At 31.6% G+C, this 21041-nt stretch overlaps 2 protein-coding genes across 2 annotated transcripts in view; one reads left to right on the top strand and one right to left on the bottom strand.

Moving 5' to 3' along the window:
- The window catches only part of Adsl (adenylosuccinate lyase), a 45780-nt gene that overhangs the window by 1430 nt on the left and 23309 nt on the right, over positions 1-21041 (top strand). The window lies entirely within an intron of this gene.
- The window catches only part of LOC137932113 (uncharacterized), a 38390-nt gene continuing 19236 nt past the window's right edge, over positions 1888-21041 (bottom strand). Inside the window, exons 6-9 of the mRNA XM_068775688.1 lie at positions 11095-11265; positions 7626-7731; positions 5152-5283; positions 1888-2987 (exon numbers count right to left, since the gene is read on the bottom strand). Coding sequence (XP_068631789.1) covers positions 2842-2987; positions 5152-5283; positions 7626-7731; positions 11095-11265 — 555 coding nt within the window. The 3' untranslated portion in view covers positions 1888-2841. The remainder of the gene's footprint in view (positions 2988-5151; positions 5284-7625; positions 7732-11094; positions 11266-21041) is intronic.

The raw sequence follows: 21041 nt of genomic DNA, 5'->3' as shown, positions 1-21041 counted from the left end.
CGTAGAAGTGGAATTGTTGGGTCGTCCTCCTTGCACTGGGGACAGTAGTCTCATGCGATGTTCATTTATAGCAAATAATAAAAATTGAGGAGTACGATTTTAAGATACCGACGAAGCATTTGCTGTTTTTGAAAACACTGTGGAAAAGCCTTCCAAACTGACAAGATCCTACCGCTTCTCACAATGGTTTTACACGACGTTACGATACATAGATTATCAAGGGTACTTACTGTTTCGAAAACAAATAATTATTTAAAATATTTTTTTTTATATTACAACATCGTGTTTGGTTACATTCCATTTGTATGTATGAAGTATTAAAAGAAAAATGTTTTTGCTTGTATTAGAAGACTCAGTTCTTCCATTTAGGTTTCCTGAAATTATAAGTTGGTGTTTAGTTTAAGTTTTGGTGTTATTTTTAAAATCATATTGTCATCATCAATCATATTGTTATAAACCCGAAACGAGTTTGTGTTTGTTGCATCATACTTTTTATCAGACATGTAACTTTTTTTTTTGGGCACCCTAATTTTCATAAGTTGAAGCCCATCATTTTTGTAAACTTTCCCCATTTGTTTAAAAATTTTTAGTATATATATCTTAAGTATTATATATAATTTTAAGTAAATATTTTTCTATTGTATAAAAGCATGTATCTAAAAACAAAATTAAATATTAATAAATTTCCAAAAATATAGTCCATTTATCATTTTTTTTTAAATTTCAAAAAACCCTGCTCTATATATCTTTTCTAGGCTCGATTCATAGAAGGATCTACTTTATAATTTAAAAAAATTAGAGTTTCTATACAAATTTCTTATAAAATATGTATCAGGAATAAAACACTTATTTTTTCATTTTTGTTTAATAATTAAACATTTTAATGTACAAGTTATTATACAATTTCACCTGTGATTTTGTGCAAAATAATTATATATGTCTTACGTATAGCATGACGCTAATACCTTTATATTTATATGATTGCAGATAACATAAGGTAACATTAGCGCCGGGGTACAAATCGTTATAAATTAATAATAATAATAATTTTAAAACTATTTCGCAGAGCTGGCAATCTATAGCTAAATGTTTCGTCTAACATTTTAACCTGTAAAGTCACTTTAATATTTTTTAAATGACAACAGACTAAAAAAGCAATTAATGAATTATGATTTTTATCTGTAATGATTGCGTTACTTACTGCTAAATAGTTTCTTTTTTAAATTAAATGTTTATCTAAAACACATCTATATTTAATAACTAACACACGAATAATAACAAATTTAATGAGGATAACTATTCTATTTATCGAATAAGCTTTTTAAAAGCAAAACTTTATCTAAATATCAAATTATTATTTTGGAAGGTATGTTCTACTTATCAAAATTTTTACGACCACGGATAAATCGGTACAAATAGGGCTTGTAAATGTAATTGGGCTTGTTTTCCTTTTAATATCTCCAATAATTTATATTATTTTAGACTGGCAAGAATTTTTAAATAGTTCTCAAAATTTAATAATAGGTCGCCATAATGGAAAATTATAAAACCTATTTTCATCACGGTATGATTGCTTAGATAAATATAGCGGGTGTTATTAAAAACAAACTTAACTACCATTGGACGGATACTGATTACTGCTTTGGTTCTCCCTTTAAACATTTATTAAAATTAAAATATAAGATGTTTAATACTTTACCTACGTTAAATACGATGAAGAGAGAATAGGACAAAATAGAAGATTATGAGAAGACAGTGAGAAAATATAAAAGAAACCTGTTAATCTTACCATTAAGTATACTATATTCGTAGGAAAGAGCTAACATAAAAAATGTACAACCTCGTTTGTTACAAAGACATAAGGATGCGTTCACATTTGATAAAATGTTAAATCTGTATTTATCAAGAAAATAAATACAACTAATGTTTACTGCTTAAAAAAAAACTATTATATTATGATATTTTCAAAAATGTGCTTCGTGGAATATTATTTACCAATTATTTACGAAGAATGATTCGTAGTTCTCTTAAATCGAGGTATTTGAAAAAATAAATTACATTCAAACCCGTACACTTAAAATGGGTTTAGGAAAAGGTGTATAGCTTGCATCTAGATGCTATGTGTAAAAGAATCTTTAGAATTATTTACAACTGTTAACTTCTACTGCAATCATCTGTCCCTTTCACTTTGCAAAAGTGCGGTTGAAAGAGATATATTAACTCAATCCCGCGAAAAGAGCATAGAAGTGCTTATACATAAGTTAGAATAACTATCGACGGTGGTTTATTTCGCTAACTTCTGTAATAACACTAAACACGTAATTGTCAATTTATATTGACGGAATGTCTTAGTACAATAACGAGTAATATACAAAGTTTTTATTAAAATATTAAAAGTTTACTTACGCTTTAACATTAATCAATCATGTTATAATCTATAATTTTAATGTCTAAATTATGTACTTATCTATACTATATGTATATATTAAATCGTATTTATTAATACAAAGCTTGCACTTCCTCGGCCGAAAGATTTTACATGTTGCGTTAAATAGAAAACTAAATTCCAAAGCTGCTGCGTTCGAAACTGTCGAAATATCATTAACAAAAACGTTTTTTTTAGCTACAACAATTGGGCAACGATTTCTTAAATGCTAATACGTTAATAGAACTTACAAAATAATGTCTTATTTATTATAAATTATACATAACACTTGATTATTTTGATACTTTGGAGTAAATAAAAATGATATATGCTTATATTATACATAATCGGTTACATTATCTTTGATTTCGTACCTAAAATAAAAAAAAATATTTAAATTGTTTTAAAAGTAGTTTTTAGTAATCGGCTTCTTTTCTGAAAGTCAAGAAAGCGTGAATGAGAAATACAGCGGCGTTAATGACGGAAAACACGCCGGACGATATGAGAAGATCATAGGCTTCCTTGTTCGGGCGAAGATTCGCGTAGTAGGACCTGTGCCAATCTGTAAATAAATTTGAATTAAGAAGTCAGTAGTAATAAAACATTTATAATCAATCTTTGTCAAAATAAATTTATTGCAATTTTCTTTCGGTCTTTAGATGTTGGTGATTATCAAAACAGATACGGTAGAATGCCTTAATACAGAGATGATCAACATGCGGCCCTTTAAACATTTGTTCGGCCCGAATTTATTTTATCGACCTTCTTTCATCATTATTATAAAAATTATTATAATAAACTGGTATTACAAATTAAAACCAAACAATCTATTTGTGACGAGTTATTCGCACAGCGACTTGTTCAAACATGCAATACGAACGCGAAGCAAAATTTGTACATGAAAACTTTGTTTTTTTTTTTTAATTTATCCCTTCTTATTTTAAAGTTTTGTAGATTATAAATAAGTGTTACTTTATGTGCGACACGCCAAACGATTTTAAAATTTAAATTGGCCCGTTCATTAAAAAGGTTGCACACCCCTGTCTCAATACATTTTAAGCGGGTGGCGATGAAACATTACCCATTTGGCGTATTTTCGAAAAAAAAAGCTGGTTGTGTTCTATGTTGTGTATATTATCATAGCAAAGACTCCATTTTGAGCGGAATTTAAATCGAATTTAAATTTTAATTCGAATGCGCCCGAATATTTTAAATCTTAAAGAGTATTGTGGCTGTAGTGGCCAGTAATACAGAGCTCACGTGGACGGTTCTTTATTAAGAGTTATATAATTATTGGGTTATTGCCTTTGTTTACCGACCACACGGCTCGTGTTTAGTTACAGCCTTGTAACTAGTGGCTAGTATATCGTGGCGTAATTAAATGCAGACGTCACAAATATATATATAATTATATGTGTATATTAGGGGGACCGGAAAGTAATGTCGTTTCTGTCCACCTATTCTACAGAAAAACCCATTGATTTAAATTTTGAAAATTTGTGTTCTAAATAGTAAAAGATGGTTGGTAACGCAGGTGAATATATTGTTGATTAGAAATAAAAACTGGTAAAAACGTAGTTGTGTGAATTTAACTTAAGAACTTACTTTCCTTATATATATTTATATAATGTAAAGATGATCTCTATTACTTATCTCTTTGTGTTCATGCTAAATTAAATACATCTATTACAACCAGGGCCTATCAAAGCTTTATTGATATAAAATGCTATTAAGAGCGTCAAATTTAATTAGAACACGATATTTATCTTGCACATGTGGTTATTGCTAAAGTCTTGTACAAAGGATTTGTTCGCTGAAGTGGCAACAGTATTCAGTTCGTAGACAAAAAATTATTTGCGAAGCATATCCTTTTTTAAGGTATTCTGAGATGTCCATCTCTAGCAATACCTTTGATAACATGTTTCAGACATGAAAAACTATTATGTTTGTTATCTATACAAGAAATAAATATAAAAAATAATGGTAAATAGAATATTTTTATTTCGTGTCATCTCATCATTCGTGTCATGAGATGTACATGTTGTAAAACATTTAACATTCAAAGATAACTTTTGAAGTATTAAAACTCGGAATACTAAAATTAACATACCAATGACACTTATGTTTTTGTGTGAGTGAACACAAACATAAATCGCTCGAAATTGTTCATAAAACAATTATAGTATCTTATAATTACGTACAATGTATTCATCGCACACGCTGTTTATTGTAGGTCTTTTAAGGGTGCCTATTAATTTTCAAATATAACTACTTCCTCACTACTTATTTTAATAACGTCTACGCTTCCAAATTTGAAGCATCGGTGACCATATCAAGCTTAGAGCGTCCTTGCACAGATTGCTACAACGCACACCATGGCACAGTGTGAAATAAATAGATATATTTAATGTTAAAAGCCGATACCGACATCAGCATTTGAAACTGAACGTTGTAGAAAGTTCTGGATAATCTCACAATATAAATAAACAATATCTAAACGACACCTTCATGATAGAAGCCCTCCCCCCCCCCTCTCCTCAAAAGTCGCCATGATGACCGATCTTGCACTGCCCGCTTCCAATTACTATAGGGTTTATCCACACCGCGTCTGCTACTTTGTGGTCGCTTTTCGAAATCCTTTAGCCTTAACGGTCGTCTGTTGCACAAGCAAATGTGTACGTTATGTAGCCTAGATAGAGTTCTTTATGTATCAAAAATTATCTTACCGTAAAATATAACAGCGGCGGCAGCTGTGAACATGATAACACCAAGAACGGAGAAGCCGAGAGATGTCCTCCAACCTGTCGGTTCGCCAAGCAGTCTCGCTATCACCAGAACACCGGTGATAATGATGTAGCCTGAATAAATTGTTTTATATAATGTCGTAAACAATTTGCTTTAGAAAAAAATAAGTATTATTGGAAATATTTAAAAGTTTCTCTCTAGTTATTAAGTCACTCTTACTAGGCTTAGGTGTAAAAACTAATTTTTCACCAAATCCTTTAAAAAATTTACACTCATGTATTTTCATTCAATTCCTCCTGTATCATTCTGAAGCTGTATTAAAACGCGACAGCCCAGAAAGACAGTAAAAAATAATATATTTTAATATGTAGTAATACAAATTTTTCAAACGCTTTTTCTTACTATATAATCATCACGTTATTTATTATTTCTAAAACTAAAACTATTGACTTTTAGAAAGGTAGTGCCATACATTAATTGGCAAAAAATGAGATATAAATTCATCCCTTTACCTATATTTAATCATCCTGTAAAATGAAACAGAAGGACAGTTACCAAGCAAGTATATGACGGAAAGAAGGAAGTATAGTTAATCATGAATGGCCGGTGTTTTCACTTTCACGTACGAAGTTCGACGAAACGATTTTTCCGGTCATTGAGGTGAAACTAAATTTAAAATTCTTTACGTTAAAAGTAGTCAAGTGTGTGCCTGCTTATTTTTCTGTATTTATCGGCTGTCATTAGTCTCAAGCTGTCTGATCAAAATTGTGGTTTAATTTTTTTTTTAATTTTATTTACTATAGATCGTTAACAAAATTTACAATGTTACATTTAAATACAATTAAAAAAATAAAAGAAAAATTGTAACGTTAACAATGCGCAAAAATCAAAAATACAAAGAAACCAAGAAAAAATTTTTTCGAAAAAAAAAAGTGTCGAAAAAATCTATATCAATGTTTTAAAATGTTTTGCTTAAAAAATATTTCTAAAAATGCTTGTGCATTGTCATATAGATGACATAAACGTTTTTTTTTATTGTCTGTGTTGTTTTGAGTGATTCACTCCATTATTATCCGCACTTTAATTATGTAGTTTAAAGTCAAAGAACCGTATATAAAAAAGGTGATTCTTGTCCATAAGACAGGAGACACACAGAATTAGAGCGTAATTAACTTCAAGCAAAAAACCTTTGGAAATGAATCATTTTGGTTGAAATAATATGCCGACTATCCTCTCATTTTAAGCCTTCCTATATAACATATATAATAGAGGACATAATATCTGAGTATTCCACATTTTCACCATGTAGGTGCTAGAGTTATCGCGTTATAGGGAGAGAGTCTGGTTACAGTTATCGGGGCTGACGACCCGCGTTTAGGGAGGCCTCCTAGTAATTCACCTTCACCTTCACTGACTAGACTCTTCTTCTTAATTTTTAAAAGCTCTACAAATACTGCTATAGAAAACTGTTCCAGAAATGAGCTGACATTCCTTCTTGACAAGTATTATTCTTTCAGCAGGTTACGGAGAGATTTCGCTCACCTCTCACACCTACCTTCATCATCACCATCAAATCAGCCGATGAATGCCCACCCGTAAGGCATAGGCATCCCCCAAAAAATCGCCATGATGACCGGTCTTGTGCTACCCGCGTCCAGCGAGTTCTCAAGACCTTAAATACATCCTTGGTCTGTCTTCACGGTTTTCATATTCATTACGACATACTTTTTCTTTTCATCCAATAGACGCCTACTACAAGGTATAGGCCTACCCAAAACTTTCGACTAAATTAGTTACGTACGGTTTTTATTCGTAAAGATTCTATATTGTTTTTAATACGTGAACATCACAATTGTGTTCTAAGCTGCTTCCAGAATAGAATAAGGCTTTTGTTGTATTTTTATTTCCGAGATTCCTTTTCACAAGATTATAGCTTACTTTTGTTTTATTTTTTCAATTCAATGTTGTAAAATAAATTGATACACAATTTCATTTTGTACAGACCTATTTTTACAACATTTGATGGTGACGAATCAAGCGTGAAGTAGTCCAATCGACTTGTAACAAATAATTGTTTGTAAATTGAAAGATTAGAACATAAACTGTCGTAACCCAATTGGGTCATGGATTTTCTTAGTCCTCTCGATCCAAAAATAAATGTATCGTTAAATACTTAACTATGATTATATTAATCGAAAAGGGAAACGGTATGTTCTGTTTGAAAATAAATTGGTAGAAAATTTGGAGTTAAATTAAAAGTTATCGGTCTTATTGTAAGTCCATTGACTTGGACTATAGAAGACGATAGTCCAAGATATAGACCGGAGAACTATGTCCTGTAGAGGACCTCATACGGCTGAAATGAGGATAACAGTAAACTATTGCAGATATCTATATATTGGTATATTATATTTAATAAGGTATGATTTCATAAGGTCTTGATGCATAAACTTACTTGAATAGGTTGAGAAGATGAGCGCAATGTGGCGATGGTCGGACTGAACGACTTGGGGTGAGTACAGAGCACCCACGATCAGACCTATCGCAATCACAGATATTATCTGAAAGAAATATCATTTGGTTTTTAGTTTGAATTTAATCGGTTATTATCTATGTAACCTTTTTTTAATTTATGAAAAAAAACAATTTTCTTCCATATTAAACTTTTGTGCAAATGTATTGCCACCAGTCTTGTTAAATTTATAGACATTTTCTGTCTTTCCGGTTTTCTGGTAGAGTTCATATACGTATATAGTTTGATTGATTATAGATATAAAAGCTGTAAAGTGGTAAATGTTTGCTCATTTTTCAACAAAATACGAAAAGCTTACAAAATTAGACATCACTGGAGGTAACGAAAGTTTGAGGAACCCTTTAGTTACCAGTGCCTTGTATTCATCAGACTTATGTTTTTGTATGATGATAAACTAACTTTGAATAATACTATAATAATATATAGAGGTGTAAAAGTTATAAAGAAGTGAATATATAGCTTAACTAAAAAGCTTTGAAGCTTTTACACCTATTTTCAATTATTAACAATTTTTTTTTTCTATTATACTGCAAGGTGCCACTATCTTCTAGCAGCCCAAAGAATGCCAGATCAGATAGTAAAAAATTGATAATTTCAAAATGCAGTAATTCGAATTTTGAAAACATTTTTTAATTTTATGGTGTAGTGTAAATTAATTGACATCAAATGAACTATACTTTCACCCCTTTAAAACTTTTGCAAATATAACCAATCATTCTGTGTATGTAGATATAAATGAAAAATTGTAAGTGGTTTTATGTAATAGCTCTGCTGCTAAATGATGCAAAAACATTCGATTTTACCACGGACTCCATGAATGCTACTTATCGGAATTAGATTGTTTTTCTTCAGTAATATATGATACTTTTTGTATAAAGAAAATATGGATAATGTAGTGTAAATGGGAAAATTGTTTATTAATAATACATTCTAAGTATCATTAAATAACATCTTTCAGCTTAGTGATCGTCCAACATAGCATAGCGTCCGATCTACCGCTTTCTTATCGCTATTTTCACTTTAATAACAGATTTCTTCTATCACTTGTGTTATATTTAATAGTGACAAGTATTTCTACTTTCACAATTGAGATAAAAGCCAATCTCTAAACTTAAATTAACGGAAGTTGTAGCGATATAAATCAAAGAAGAGCCTATGTTCAATCAACCTAGGGAATGTACCAACTCCCACACTCCGTATAATTACCGTTAAAACCATAATTGAAGCGTTCTTTTTATCAAACGAGGGCGAAGACATGTTATAATTATATAGCGGAGCTAATAATCCAATTATAGGCGTTATTTTAGGCCACTAAATTGACTTTGTAGTAAATCTATTTATTTATTTTAAATAAGCACGTCAACGGCGAAAAATAATATAAGTAGCACATTAGTTTTTGTCCATGGTACAAAATGAAATATTTTTGACTATTGTATAGTACAAATACGGAATACGGAACGAATATATCAGAGGTTCGTTGAAGGTAGCTCCGATCCCCAGCAAATTATAGGAAAATAGATTGCGATGGTATGGCCATATTCAACGAAAACCAGATGACCACGTGGTAAAAACTGCCTTAAGCCTCCCGGAATTACCAAGAGGGAGAGGGCGTCCTAAAGCTACGTGGTGGTCTAATATCGGAAAGGAACTGGAAACCATTAGACGCCAGCCAAGCTTGGCGATTATGGTGTATCCGACCATAAATAACTTTGGCGGAGAAAGTATTGGTACCTGCAGTAGGCATCTATGGCCTGAAACGACGACGATATAAAGTAATAAAAAAGCAGAAAAACTATATTTACCAGCACTCTTGATAATAATAAAACAACACAAAAATTTTGTAAAATTAATTGTAGATAATATTTCTTACTTTCGTTACAGTGATTATACTAGAAAAGTAAAAAAGTTGAATGATCTATGAAAAGAAAAATAAATAAAATATGAATAAAAACACATCATTATCACATAGTCGATTAATTTTTTTTTACGTTAATAACACTATTGTAGTACAAAAACAAACACCGACGAGGTTTTTGCCCTGATTTCACTAGCCATTTAAAAAAAATCACGTCACAACTGGCAACATTGCTTTTGAATAGACAAGGAAAAAGGCGGGAAAAACATTAGAGTGGCCGTGACGAATTATGTACGTGAATGACAAAGGAATGATGTTTGAGTGTCAAGTACCGTAAATTTATATTAGAGAAAGCCCTCGGTGTTTTGTGATAAACATCATTGTTTTTTTTACTCCTTTCATTGATATGTAAGAAAACAAAATTATGATATTGTTTGATTGACAAAGATTAAGAATCGGTTCCGCTCCATCTGCTCACGAGTAATGAAAATAATAAAATGTTCTTTACATTTTTAAAAAAGAAAGTGTTGAGTCTCTTGTCGCTTTTTCTCGATTCATATTTGTCTTCCGTACGCGGTGACAGAGGAATTATTTATACATATATAATTGTCGTTTCACAAGCTATTTTAAATAGAAAAAATTAATTTTAATTTCTTTGAATTAAAATTCGTTGCTTTAATTACGTTACATTTTTAAAGAAACTAAATTATGGTACATGTGTAATTAGGAGAAACTGAACATTCAGTTTAATATTTAACAAGAACTCTGTGCAACAGTTTAACTGCAAGGTCTATCTATCGTCACATGTCAGTTCTCATCAAATACACATTGGTTTTCCATTACAAATTTATTGCATTGTTAATTGCTTCTAGAAGTTTCCATCAAGTAAATAAATACTTGTATTTATTTTACTTTAACTAAACATTATCTATTACACATACCCATGAGGATTGCATCACATATGTATCTTTTGAATTTTAGTTACTATGATGTACAGTATGCTTAAAGATATTTTTGTTTGTAATGTTATATAATCTTTTTGAATTTTTTTTTAATTAAGTTGAATGTATGGATGAAGTCGTTGCTGGCTCTGTGACTCTTACTTCATGTGACATGAACTTGCGGAACCATAGTACGCACTACGCACCATAGTACACTTAACTATTTCACCATAGATAAGTTCCTTAGAAAAGCGTGCATATAAATGGTTAAAAATACATGTGACGCTTTGTTTACGTTTAAATAGGTTTCTTTAGGAACTGTCAAAGATTATAATAAAAAAAGCAATAGAATTGAAGAGTCGCGTAAAAATTTGTTTCAAAAAGTGTATTATATGAATAGGTGTATCGGGTTATTTTTAAAATCCTGAAAAAGAAATACAGTGTAAAAATAGTTGAGTGTAATTGAATTACCATTTTAGATTGTTAACGTAGCTGACGCTGGAAGGCCTTTTCCAACCGGTCCTTTTGAAATTTCCTGGGGTAGGCCTATGTCCAGCTGTGGGCGTCTTAAGGCTGTATGATGATAATAACTTACCATTTCTGTGATCCGTAATCCAACGCACCAGTTCCTTTTGAGGGCAGCAGCGGCACGACTGTCCCTCTCATTGTTGGCGCCCTCCTCTCCTTTCTTGGCCTGCGCCTCTGCCTCCCTGTCGCCTGCCGACATGGCCCACACCACTCGCGCTCCGCCCCCGTACTCTGACACCTATAGCGTTTTCAAACATAAATTACTTTACTTGTAACTTGTTTTTGGTGTTATAAGATGAAATGTAAAAGAGAATTATTGAAAGTATTTTTTTCAATAGAGATCTGCATCATTCTATGAGAGTTACAGATGTACTGTTATATCGAGGGTTAAATAGACTAAGCATTTTTAACAATAACTAAGTCAAACAATAACTAATAAATCACGGTTTCATTGTAACTAACTTTTTCAAGCTATAAGATATTCTAACTACTACTGTAAAGTTGAATTTGGAGTTGAAGGAGAAAAATATGTAAAAACTACTTTTATTAAAAGTCTTACAAATTTTTAATATATTTTTAAGGAATTCAAAAGGACTTTCCTGCCATGTACAATTTTACGGTGATTACTTAAATCATTTAAATAGAAAATGTTTCTTAATACATACGCAATAAGCCAACAATTGCGTTGTAAAATCATACAACTATAGATAATCGATAATCTAGAAGCTTAGTGTTATGTGAATCTAGAATAAGACCAGTTTCGCTTTATTTATTAAACTCAATTCAGACCAAATTTCCTACAAATGTGTTGTTAGTACCAAATATATTGTAGTGACGTCAGCAAAGCAGACTTTGTTCCTATTTAAAAAAAAATTCAAAGGCGCTTTTTAACAAGGTTATTTTCTCTTATATATGTTTAAAATTCGTCCCTGTAATTTGACGAGTATTGATCAAGAGAGATCAGCTTGATTGATTTATAATGAGAAGCGTTTATAACCGGTTGAGACGTAATTTAACTTTTAATTACGTTTCACCACTAACCATAGATAATTAAAGGTAATACCGTGTTTGTCCATTCATTTTCTCTTAACGATGTTTTAACATGTATTGCTCTCGCTTTGCGCTAACTGCATGTACGCAGTTCTTTATTTATCTAGTACAACTGCGAATGTTTTTCGTAAAAATTATATATTATTATTCCCACACTATATCTTATTTTGTACTAGAATCATAAACGTATGTCAAATTAAAGAACTTTTAAAGAAGTTTTGTCCAAAATCTTATGTTTGAATCCTATATTTTAACATGACTCAGGTGTATATTTATATACGGGTATATTGCTAAGAGGTTTAAAAGTAGCGTGTGTGAGAAAATTTTTTTTAATAATTAAGGGAATCAGTCAGAAGACAAATTTCTTTTTCGATGCTTATTTTTTAAAAGGATACCAACGTTATTAATTAAGTACCATTTGCATATATAAGGTAATTGAAATATAAAAATAAGAAATCAAAAAGATCACGAAAAGAATTCTATCTGTCAGTGCCGGGTCTTGCGTTTTATGCCGGAGGCGGACCCTTTCTCGTACTCATATTGTAGGTACAATAAAAAAAATTATAAACCAATAGTTCACCGATGAACTCGTTAACATTCCAGCGTAGTGCAGACATGTTAGAATGTTACTTCGCGCGATGCCGTCGTGTAACTAGCTCATATAAGTTGGTCGTAAGGTACATCGCGATGGCGCGAGACCGGCACCTAAGTTGCTTCTACACCGATCACCTATTTATAGCGATCTTTTTTTTTTCATTGATTCATCGATTTAATAATCCTAATTTTAAAAAGCTTTTTACAATTATATTATCGTTACGTTATTTGTACTTTCTGAAACCATTGATTTTTGGATAGGATCTCTAGTACATTGAATGACCGGAAATGGCCTGTACATTCACATCATAAAAATTGTTACACTTATAATCATACTGTATATTATGTTTTATTACGAGACCGGTATTTCTATATATGAATATATCTTACGTATCATACCCTACCGTACATAATATTTGCACGAGCTATTCATCATTTACATGTTTCATAATTATCAGAAACATATGTGTGAAGTCGGCTCTGTTTTCACTTGAACAATATTAATGAGCCAGCGAAACGCGAACGCTTACGTCGAATATCGTCGACATATTCATTGTAAATCACAGCATAACGAGCATAATTAAGGAAAGGCGTTAGTTCTTATACGTCGGCGAATCGGCGACAAAATGCATGCCAACCGCTGGTTCGGAACGCACGCATGTACTTTCCACTCGACCACTTCGACGAAAACGCGCCTACTTCTTTTTTTTAAACAAAAAAAACATAGTGCATACTTTTTTTTAATAATAGAAAGTGGCCAGTGATAGGCCGCTTTTAAAATTACACCATAACTCTTTATGAGTAGTAGTATACCGTACTTCAATACACTCCCGTGTGATGTCTCCAAAATATATCGTAATAAATTTAATAAGTTCGTTAAACAAAAACCTGTCTGAGTTTCTGAGCCATCATAGATTAGGGCACGTTTGGAACTCCCGTAGCTTTACACTGAAGGATGCCTTATTCTTCAACTTATCAGCCGATGGAGGCCCACTGCAAAGCATAGGCTATTCTCAAAGATCATCATGATAACTGGTCATGCGCGGCCCGCATTCAGCAAACTCTCGTGACCTAAACTATGTTGTCGGTCCACCTAGGGCCTTATTTTAGTTTCTATGAGATAGGACTCTGACATTCTTCTCATGAAGTATATAAAAGGACACTTCAAATTATTCTATATAAGTAAAAATATATGTAAAAAATGAAAAAGGTCTCGACGGCTTTATTAAATGCTGTCCTAATCCAGTTGAACGTTTATCGTGATGTTCAGAATTGGGAGTAAATGTGAAGCCTTAGCTATATTCGATTGATGTTTGACGTTGACAGCCTTTTTGACTTTTATAACTTCTCTCTCAGTGCTCTCGGAGAGTCAGTATGTTAGTAAATTAAACAAAACCAGTCACATGTATTGACTACCTGATATATCTTTGGTTATGGGCAGCCGTGAACTTCTATTCTAATTACGAGATGACGGTTCAAGATGCAGGTGAAGAATTAAGCTACTATTAAAAAGTTTATACTAAGCACATAGCAATCTGCCATCTCTATCTAGCTTTAGCTGTAAATGCGAAAGGACAAACATTATTTAAAATATCAGTATCTACACTCCATACCAATGCTTATGCTTCGATGCGGAAATAAATGACGCGTTAATATATACTTAGGCGGTCTTTTACAAGACGCTCGATCAGATACATCTCAATATAACTGACCGAAGTGCATATCTCTCTCTTCTATTTTATGATTATAAGGTCTACTACTGGTCAAAGACTTTCTCGCTTAGATTTCTAATAAACTCAGTTGTAAGCGGCGTATAGCGTCTTCTGACGACTTTAACAAGGCCTTCTGTCAATTCGATAGGTGGACGTCCATCATCCGTGTTTCCCAATGTTGTTGCCACACCCCACGGACAGTAATTTCATTGTTAAGGGAGATCAATTTGTAAATGGACTCGACACTGGTTTAATCCTTTCGCTTGAATTGAGGGGTGCATGAATTTTAAAAAATCTAAGGTTGGGCATAGTATGAAAAAGGTTGGAAAACACTGTCTTACACTGTGCTTGCTTGTGGTCTCTACTTCAGAACCTTTAGGCCCCAGCCCGCATCTGGTTTGCGCGATATATGTCTACCCACTGGCCCGCGTAATTCAAGAAAAGCTCAGACATACACGCTTCCTAATTTCCAGAATATTATCCTTTAGTATGGACAGAAACGTAAATATATCAAAGAGGAATCCACATATAAAGTGAATTTTTTAAATCATATAAAAACATAGTTAAGTAAAAATGTATATATATACATACATATAAGACTGAATTATACTTTGCTCTGTCTATATATAAACGTGTTAAACGAGTTAACGAAATAATATCTAAGAAATCTTATAAATTTATTTGATATAATTTTTGTCAGAAACGGAGATTTCGGGCATACTTAGGCGTGATTTGTGCTTCAAACGAAGGTTGTGTCAATTAGATTTATTAGCTCCGTGTCAAAGACTGGTTATTTTATAACAATAAGTTTTATTTCAAAAGATTATGTAAACATAATTAACAGATATTAATTACACTCGGATCGCAAATGTAATGGCGCTACCTTGCGGTTATGCACTTTGAACACGATTATGTTATCTTCGTATATAAGAGGTAAATATATTGCAAACTTAGAAAATCCGTCTAAAAATATACGGCGAATATTGTTTTTTTATATAACAAAAACAATGTAAAATGCGGTAATTATTGAATGTGTATCGTATTAAAATTGGTGAATTTTACTTCCAAAAATTAAGGTACGTTGATCAAATAATATTTTGGGTTATTGCAATTTAAATAGGTAATATTTAAAAATATTAACATTTTAATTACACGAATAAAAACATTTAAAATTTAAATAAACCAAACATTCTTACCAAAGACTATAGTTATTATTTCAAAGACGAAATCCACTTCAGACTCACTTTGCAATTTTGTTTACAAAGTCACTATTATTTTAAATTAATATTTATTACGCGTTTAGCCTATAATCCCCTTAATCCGATGTTCGCGACTACTCCCAGCAAATGACGCGAAGCGACTGGCGCCTGCCCGCCATCGGTGTACCACAACGATTCATTGAACAATACAGTACGAACCCTGCCATATCCTACATCCTCCCTTTTCTCATCCGATTGTTTGAGGAGGCGCGCGTCGTGGGGTGTCAACATAAACTTGTCACGAGAATGCACAACGTAGTGATGCGTAGTAAAACCTGTCTCTTTCATTCTAGAATAAGTTTGATTTAATTATAAACCGATGTTTAATGAGCGGGACATACAAATATTTACGTTTCACTTGTATTAAATATGTTTTTTTGCCATTTTTCTGACTACTACTTAAATATATGGAAAACAAAGACTATGTTGAATAAAACATACGGTTTGGGTGTCGTATATATTTTAGAAATTAAACAACTCAAAGATGTTTCTATACCTTTTGTAATAATTATATTAACGTTTTAAAAATAGTTTAAAATTTTAAATACTATTATATCTTCTTTTGTTATTAAATGGTATGACAAATAAATCTTTTTATGTAGTTATTTTGAAGAGAAAAGCTTCAATCTATGTTTATTATCTATATATGTAGAGGATGACTGGTTATGCGGAGTAGTCAGTAGAAAAATGGATAAAAAAATGAATAGATAATAAGTGGACGATCAATAAGAGTTGTTGAAAGTTCTGAACTGTTGAAAGTTCCTATGTTATTTAAACGTATTTTATATTAGAAGTTAGAAGTTAAATAGTTGTTAAAAGAATGGCAAAAAAAGTTTATTCAATATGGATTTATATGTAAACTTTATCATCAGAGTTTCGTGTAATTTTAAATAAAGGCTGAAATAAAATGTTTTTAAGAAAAAAGTATCTCATTTTAAGCCGTTTATACATTGTAAGGCATTTGTATCAATTTTTAGTCAGTGGCAGGGACTTTCCAAAGCTTCGGTAGAGATATAACAGCTGTTAATAATTTCAGTCTTCAACATCTGTTGATGTGTTAATCGAAGGTCGATAGCTGAATTAATTTTTATTACAGTTGTTTTAAGTTCATTATTAATAAGTCGTATTGCTTTTTATTAATGTAGTAACTTTTTATTTCTCTTTAGAATTATGAATATATTTCACAGATGTGCGAGGTTGAAGAAAATTAAATATGATATCAAAAATTGCTCAAAACTGTTCAGTTTTCATAAAAGTACACGGTGATTAGTTATTGGTGTAAAAGCTTTAAAGGATGATGATATTAGCTTATTTGACAGGAAGCTTTAAATTTTCTTACACCTATTTCCAATCATCCTGTGTATAATGGTCACTCTGAGATGTGTTATATTAATTTATTTTAATGGCAGACCAATAACTTGTGCCAGTATAAAATCTGCAAGTTCAGATAATAAATAATAATTAATTTTAATATGTAGTAATCCGAATTATGAAAACCCTATTTTATAAGCATATTGCAATTGTATTTATTCATATTTTTGCATAGAATATACCATACATTAATTGATAGCATATATATATATATATATATATTCATATAAATATGTTTATATAAATATATATATATATATATATATATATATATATATATATATATATATATAGATTCATCCAATAAAAGCATTTAAACCTTTAATTAAAAACATTGTATATTTGTATATGCATTATCTTGTAATATGACAAAGAAGTGTCTATATGTGATTAAATATATGTAACACCTGCAAATAATAAAAACAATATGCAATGCTATGTTGCAATAACTACGAATACGTGTAAGATAATAAACGAAATTTTAAACATTTGTCACGTTATTTCATTAAATATACTTATCCTTAAGACATTTAAAACGGTTTTGTATAAATTTAACGTATATATAATTATGGATTTAATTTTATTCATAAGATTTGTTGGTTGAAAAGGAAGCATTATAAATTGAAATTAGAAAAAAATATATAATGACAATTATAATTAGCAATTATTTAATATATTCATTTTATTCGTTGAAGCTTATTTTAAAAATCACATTTTTTACATCGCATTGAGATATAAAAAGAAAAAATGATTGATAGGAATGAAATAATTGTCTCTGTGCGTTATAAACGTAATTTGATATTTGATCATGGGCATCGTTTCAGCTGCAGGACATCTTTCGTTGGACAATGGCCTCCCCTATAGGTTTCCAATAAGACCAGTTGGAAGTTGCCAGCATCCAGCATTTTCCGATGACTTTAACAGAGTCATCTATTCATTATGTGAGTGGAAGTCCGTGTTCCTGGTTTCTACTCCAGAATTTTAAGTCCCCAGCTGCCGTACGCACCGCGTGTAATCTTCCTATTTCAATTTGCTAATCGGCTGGACCGTATCGGTTATTTTATGTATAATTATGATATTATTTAACAATTTTGAATGAAATTGATTACTTAAAATATATGGTATATTCTAATTCCGGAAGTTAGTTAATTTGTGTTATTTATTCGTATTAAAGCTTATTATTAAAATATATAAAAAATCACATTTTACATCAAACTATAATGTAAAAAGAAGAAATGTCGAAAAAGGTATAATTAACACTCTTTGTTATGCACGTAATTTAATATTTAATTATTGTCTACTGATGGACACAGGCGTTCTCATAGAGTTCCAATAGGACCCGATAAACGTGGCCTGTACTTAACATTTTTTCTATATTGTAGGTGGACGTGCTAAGCTGCATCCGATTCGATATTTACTTATTTATTGCAATGTATGAATTCAACATAGTATGAATAGTCAATCAAGAATATATGCGAATCGATTGTTTATTATGTAGCTATTCGAAAATTGAAAAGTCACTTTCTAGCGTTTTCCGGTCTAAAAGCCAGCGCGCGCATAACTGCATACAAAGGAGCGGCGCATACGCACGCACGATCGCATACCCGGCTTTTGTGCGCAATTAATATAGCGCAGTGGCGTCTTTTAAATTATCGCGTTATGTTATTAACTAAAAATCGTTCTGTTATAGATTCTTTTATTTATTTATGACATTTAAACTGTAAATTATACTCGAATTTTAAATCGTTCACTGGTTTTTTTATGTTTAATAATTTTCGCATCTCTCGAACAGTTTAAAAATAAACCAACCGAAAAAGGTAAATCGCATAAATAGTTCATAAGCCTAAATTATTCGTGATAAAATAGATTATTAAAGGAACCATGTCAAATTACAGTAAATTAAAAAAGGTAATTACGCACTACTACATTATCTTTTAAAGTTTTTTTTTTGCTAAAAATCGCTTTATTATAGCCATTTTTATTTATGTATGTTAATTAGTTTTATAAAGAATAATCAGTTTTGAACTATTAACAATTTGTTTTATTCAACAATTTTCGAGAGCAGCGCGTCCTAAAAATAGACTTATCGAAAAATGTCAATCAAATCAATAGTACATAAGCGTAAATTGTACATGTCATCACGAAAGGTAGTTAAAATGAATTTTAAACGAATCGTGTAAAATTCCAATAAAAAAGTGTGTAATTTCGCATCGCTACATAATTGTTGGTGAAATTCACTGTTACGCGGGCAATGCAAGACAAAAATGGTCCAAAATAAATAAAAAAAAAAACAATTTTTAATCACAACCTACTATTCTTTATGTCGTCATATTTCAGATCACATTGAGTTTTTTACAGTGTTAACTAATGCAATATTCTTCAGCGAAAAATTCAGGGAATAAACCGTATAATTATATTGAAATTACTTAAAGTTTTCCTTATTATTTTAAATTGGTCGGCGAATTCAGCTGAAACATGTAAAGCAATTAATCATGTTATGGAAACTTCAATTAGGTTAGTGAATCATTATAACTGTACTGTAATTACTCATTTAAGTGATAAATGACTACGTAATTGATTGATTGGTCTGAATAAGAAGAATCTTTTGCCTGAACGTGGATAATAAGTTGCTAGATTATATAGCTGACGAATGGAAAGTGTTCGTGTTAAAAATATTGGTAAAACACGATCTAAATAAGCTTTCTCTATACCATTATTTGTTAAAAGAGATTGGTTGTAGATGTAAACTCTTTAAATAGTCGAATGTTTACGTTGGTACACTCTTCATAAAAATCAATGGATGTCTGGGGAGATGTACATTTCCTTGAGATACGTCTTAGTGCAGTACTGAGGGACATTGAAGACTTTCGTAGTAGATCCAGGTGCCTTTCAGAAGGTACAGAGGATGATCACCTTGATAGTTTTAGTTGGTACCTAACAGAGTACAGGGAATCTTGTGCCTATCCAGCGGAAACAAGAAACTCCCACTAAGTCCAACTTTTTCACATTACTATCCGGCAGTTAGAAGAGGAAAGTATAGTGTGTAAAGAGATTGTCATCGATTATTTCAAGGCTTTTTAAGACAGGCATGACTTCAGAAATGACGAGACGGCAAAAAATAAGAATATTTAGTGACTTTGACACGGTAATGGATTGATTGACATCGTGGGAGTACAACGTGAATTTCTGACTTGTAAAAACGTATCGTAACAACATACCACATTTGCCCAGCGCTTGAAGAACTGCGGGAAATTCCAGAGTTGTTCAGCTCATCATCATTATCATCACCCACTGCAAGGCATAAACGACGATGACCGGTCTAGCGTTAGCTCGTACTAGACTAAACCACCAAAATTTACATGTTTCACTTGCACCAATGCGAACTGAACTTACATGTTGTACTTACTTACTGACCATACTCAGAAAGCAAGCTTCTTTCCCAGTAATGGAGTCGACTGTAGTTTATTTAGTATATTAGGCATTCGTGTTACACGAGCAATTTGCATCCGCTGGGCGTACAATAAACGTAAATGTAATAATGCAGTGTGGTTGCACGTTTTATTGCTAAGGGCGTGTTTGTGATATGAACAATGAGGCTTTGTGCGCAGGCGATGTTATTGGGCGGTATTATCCATTGTTACGGCTTAAACTTATTCGTATGCGACAGGTTTGACGTTTTGACGATTGAACTTTATTAAGTAAGTAAGCACTTCGTGACTTTATACGTGTACACGGGCGCGTTAAGCTCTGGTCTGCTGATTACTCGTAGAAGCGATTTAAACAAAAGAAAGTAATGAAATTTTTCGCTTAGTCATTTTCAATAAGCAATTGAATTAATGTTCGTAAATAAAAAAGTTTGTGCGTAGTGTATAAGTGTCACGGGCGAATGAAGATTTAACATTAAAAATAAAATCAAGTTTTTTACATTTATTTATTTATGCCTCTATTTTCCCTTTCGTATCACATGCAGGTGATAAATATAAAAATTAGTTACATTAATTTATTTTGTCTATTGGAATGCAACAGGC

Source organism: Battus philenor, unplaced genomic scaffold, assembly GCF_028537555.1.
Source record: "Battus philenor isolate CCGP_79_NKW_IND1 unplaced genomic scaffold, ilBatPhil1.0.hap1 SCAF_9, whole genome shotgun sequence".
Taxonomy (NCBI): Eukaryota; Metazoa; Arthropoda; class Insecta; order Lepidoptera; family Papilionidae; genus Battus; species Battus philenor.
This window is presented reverse-complemented; position numbering and strand designations above follow the sequence as displayed.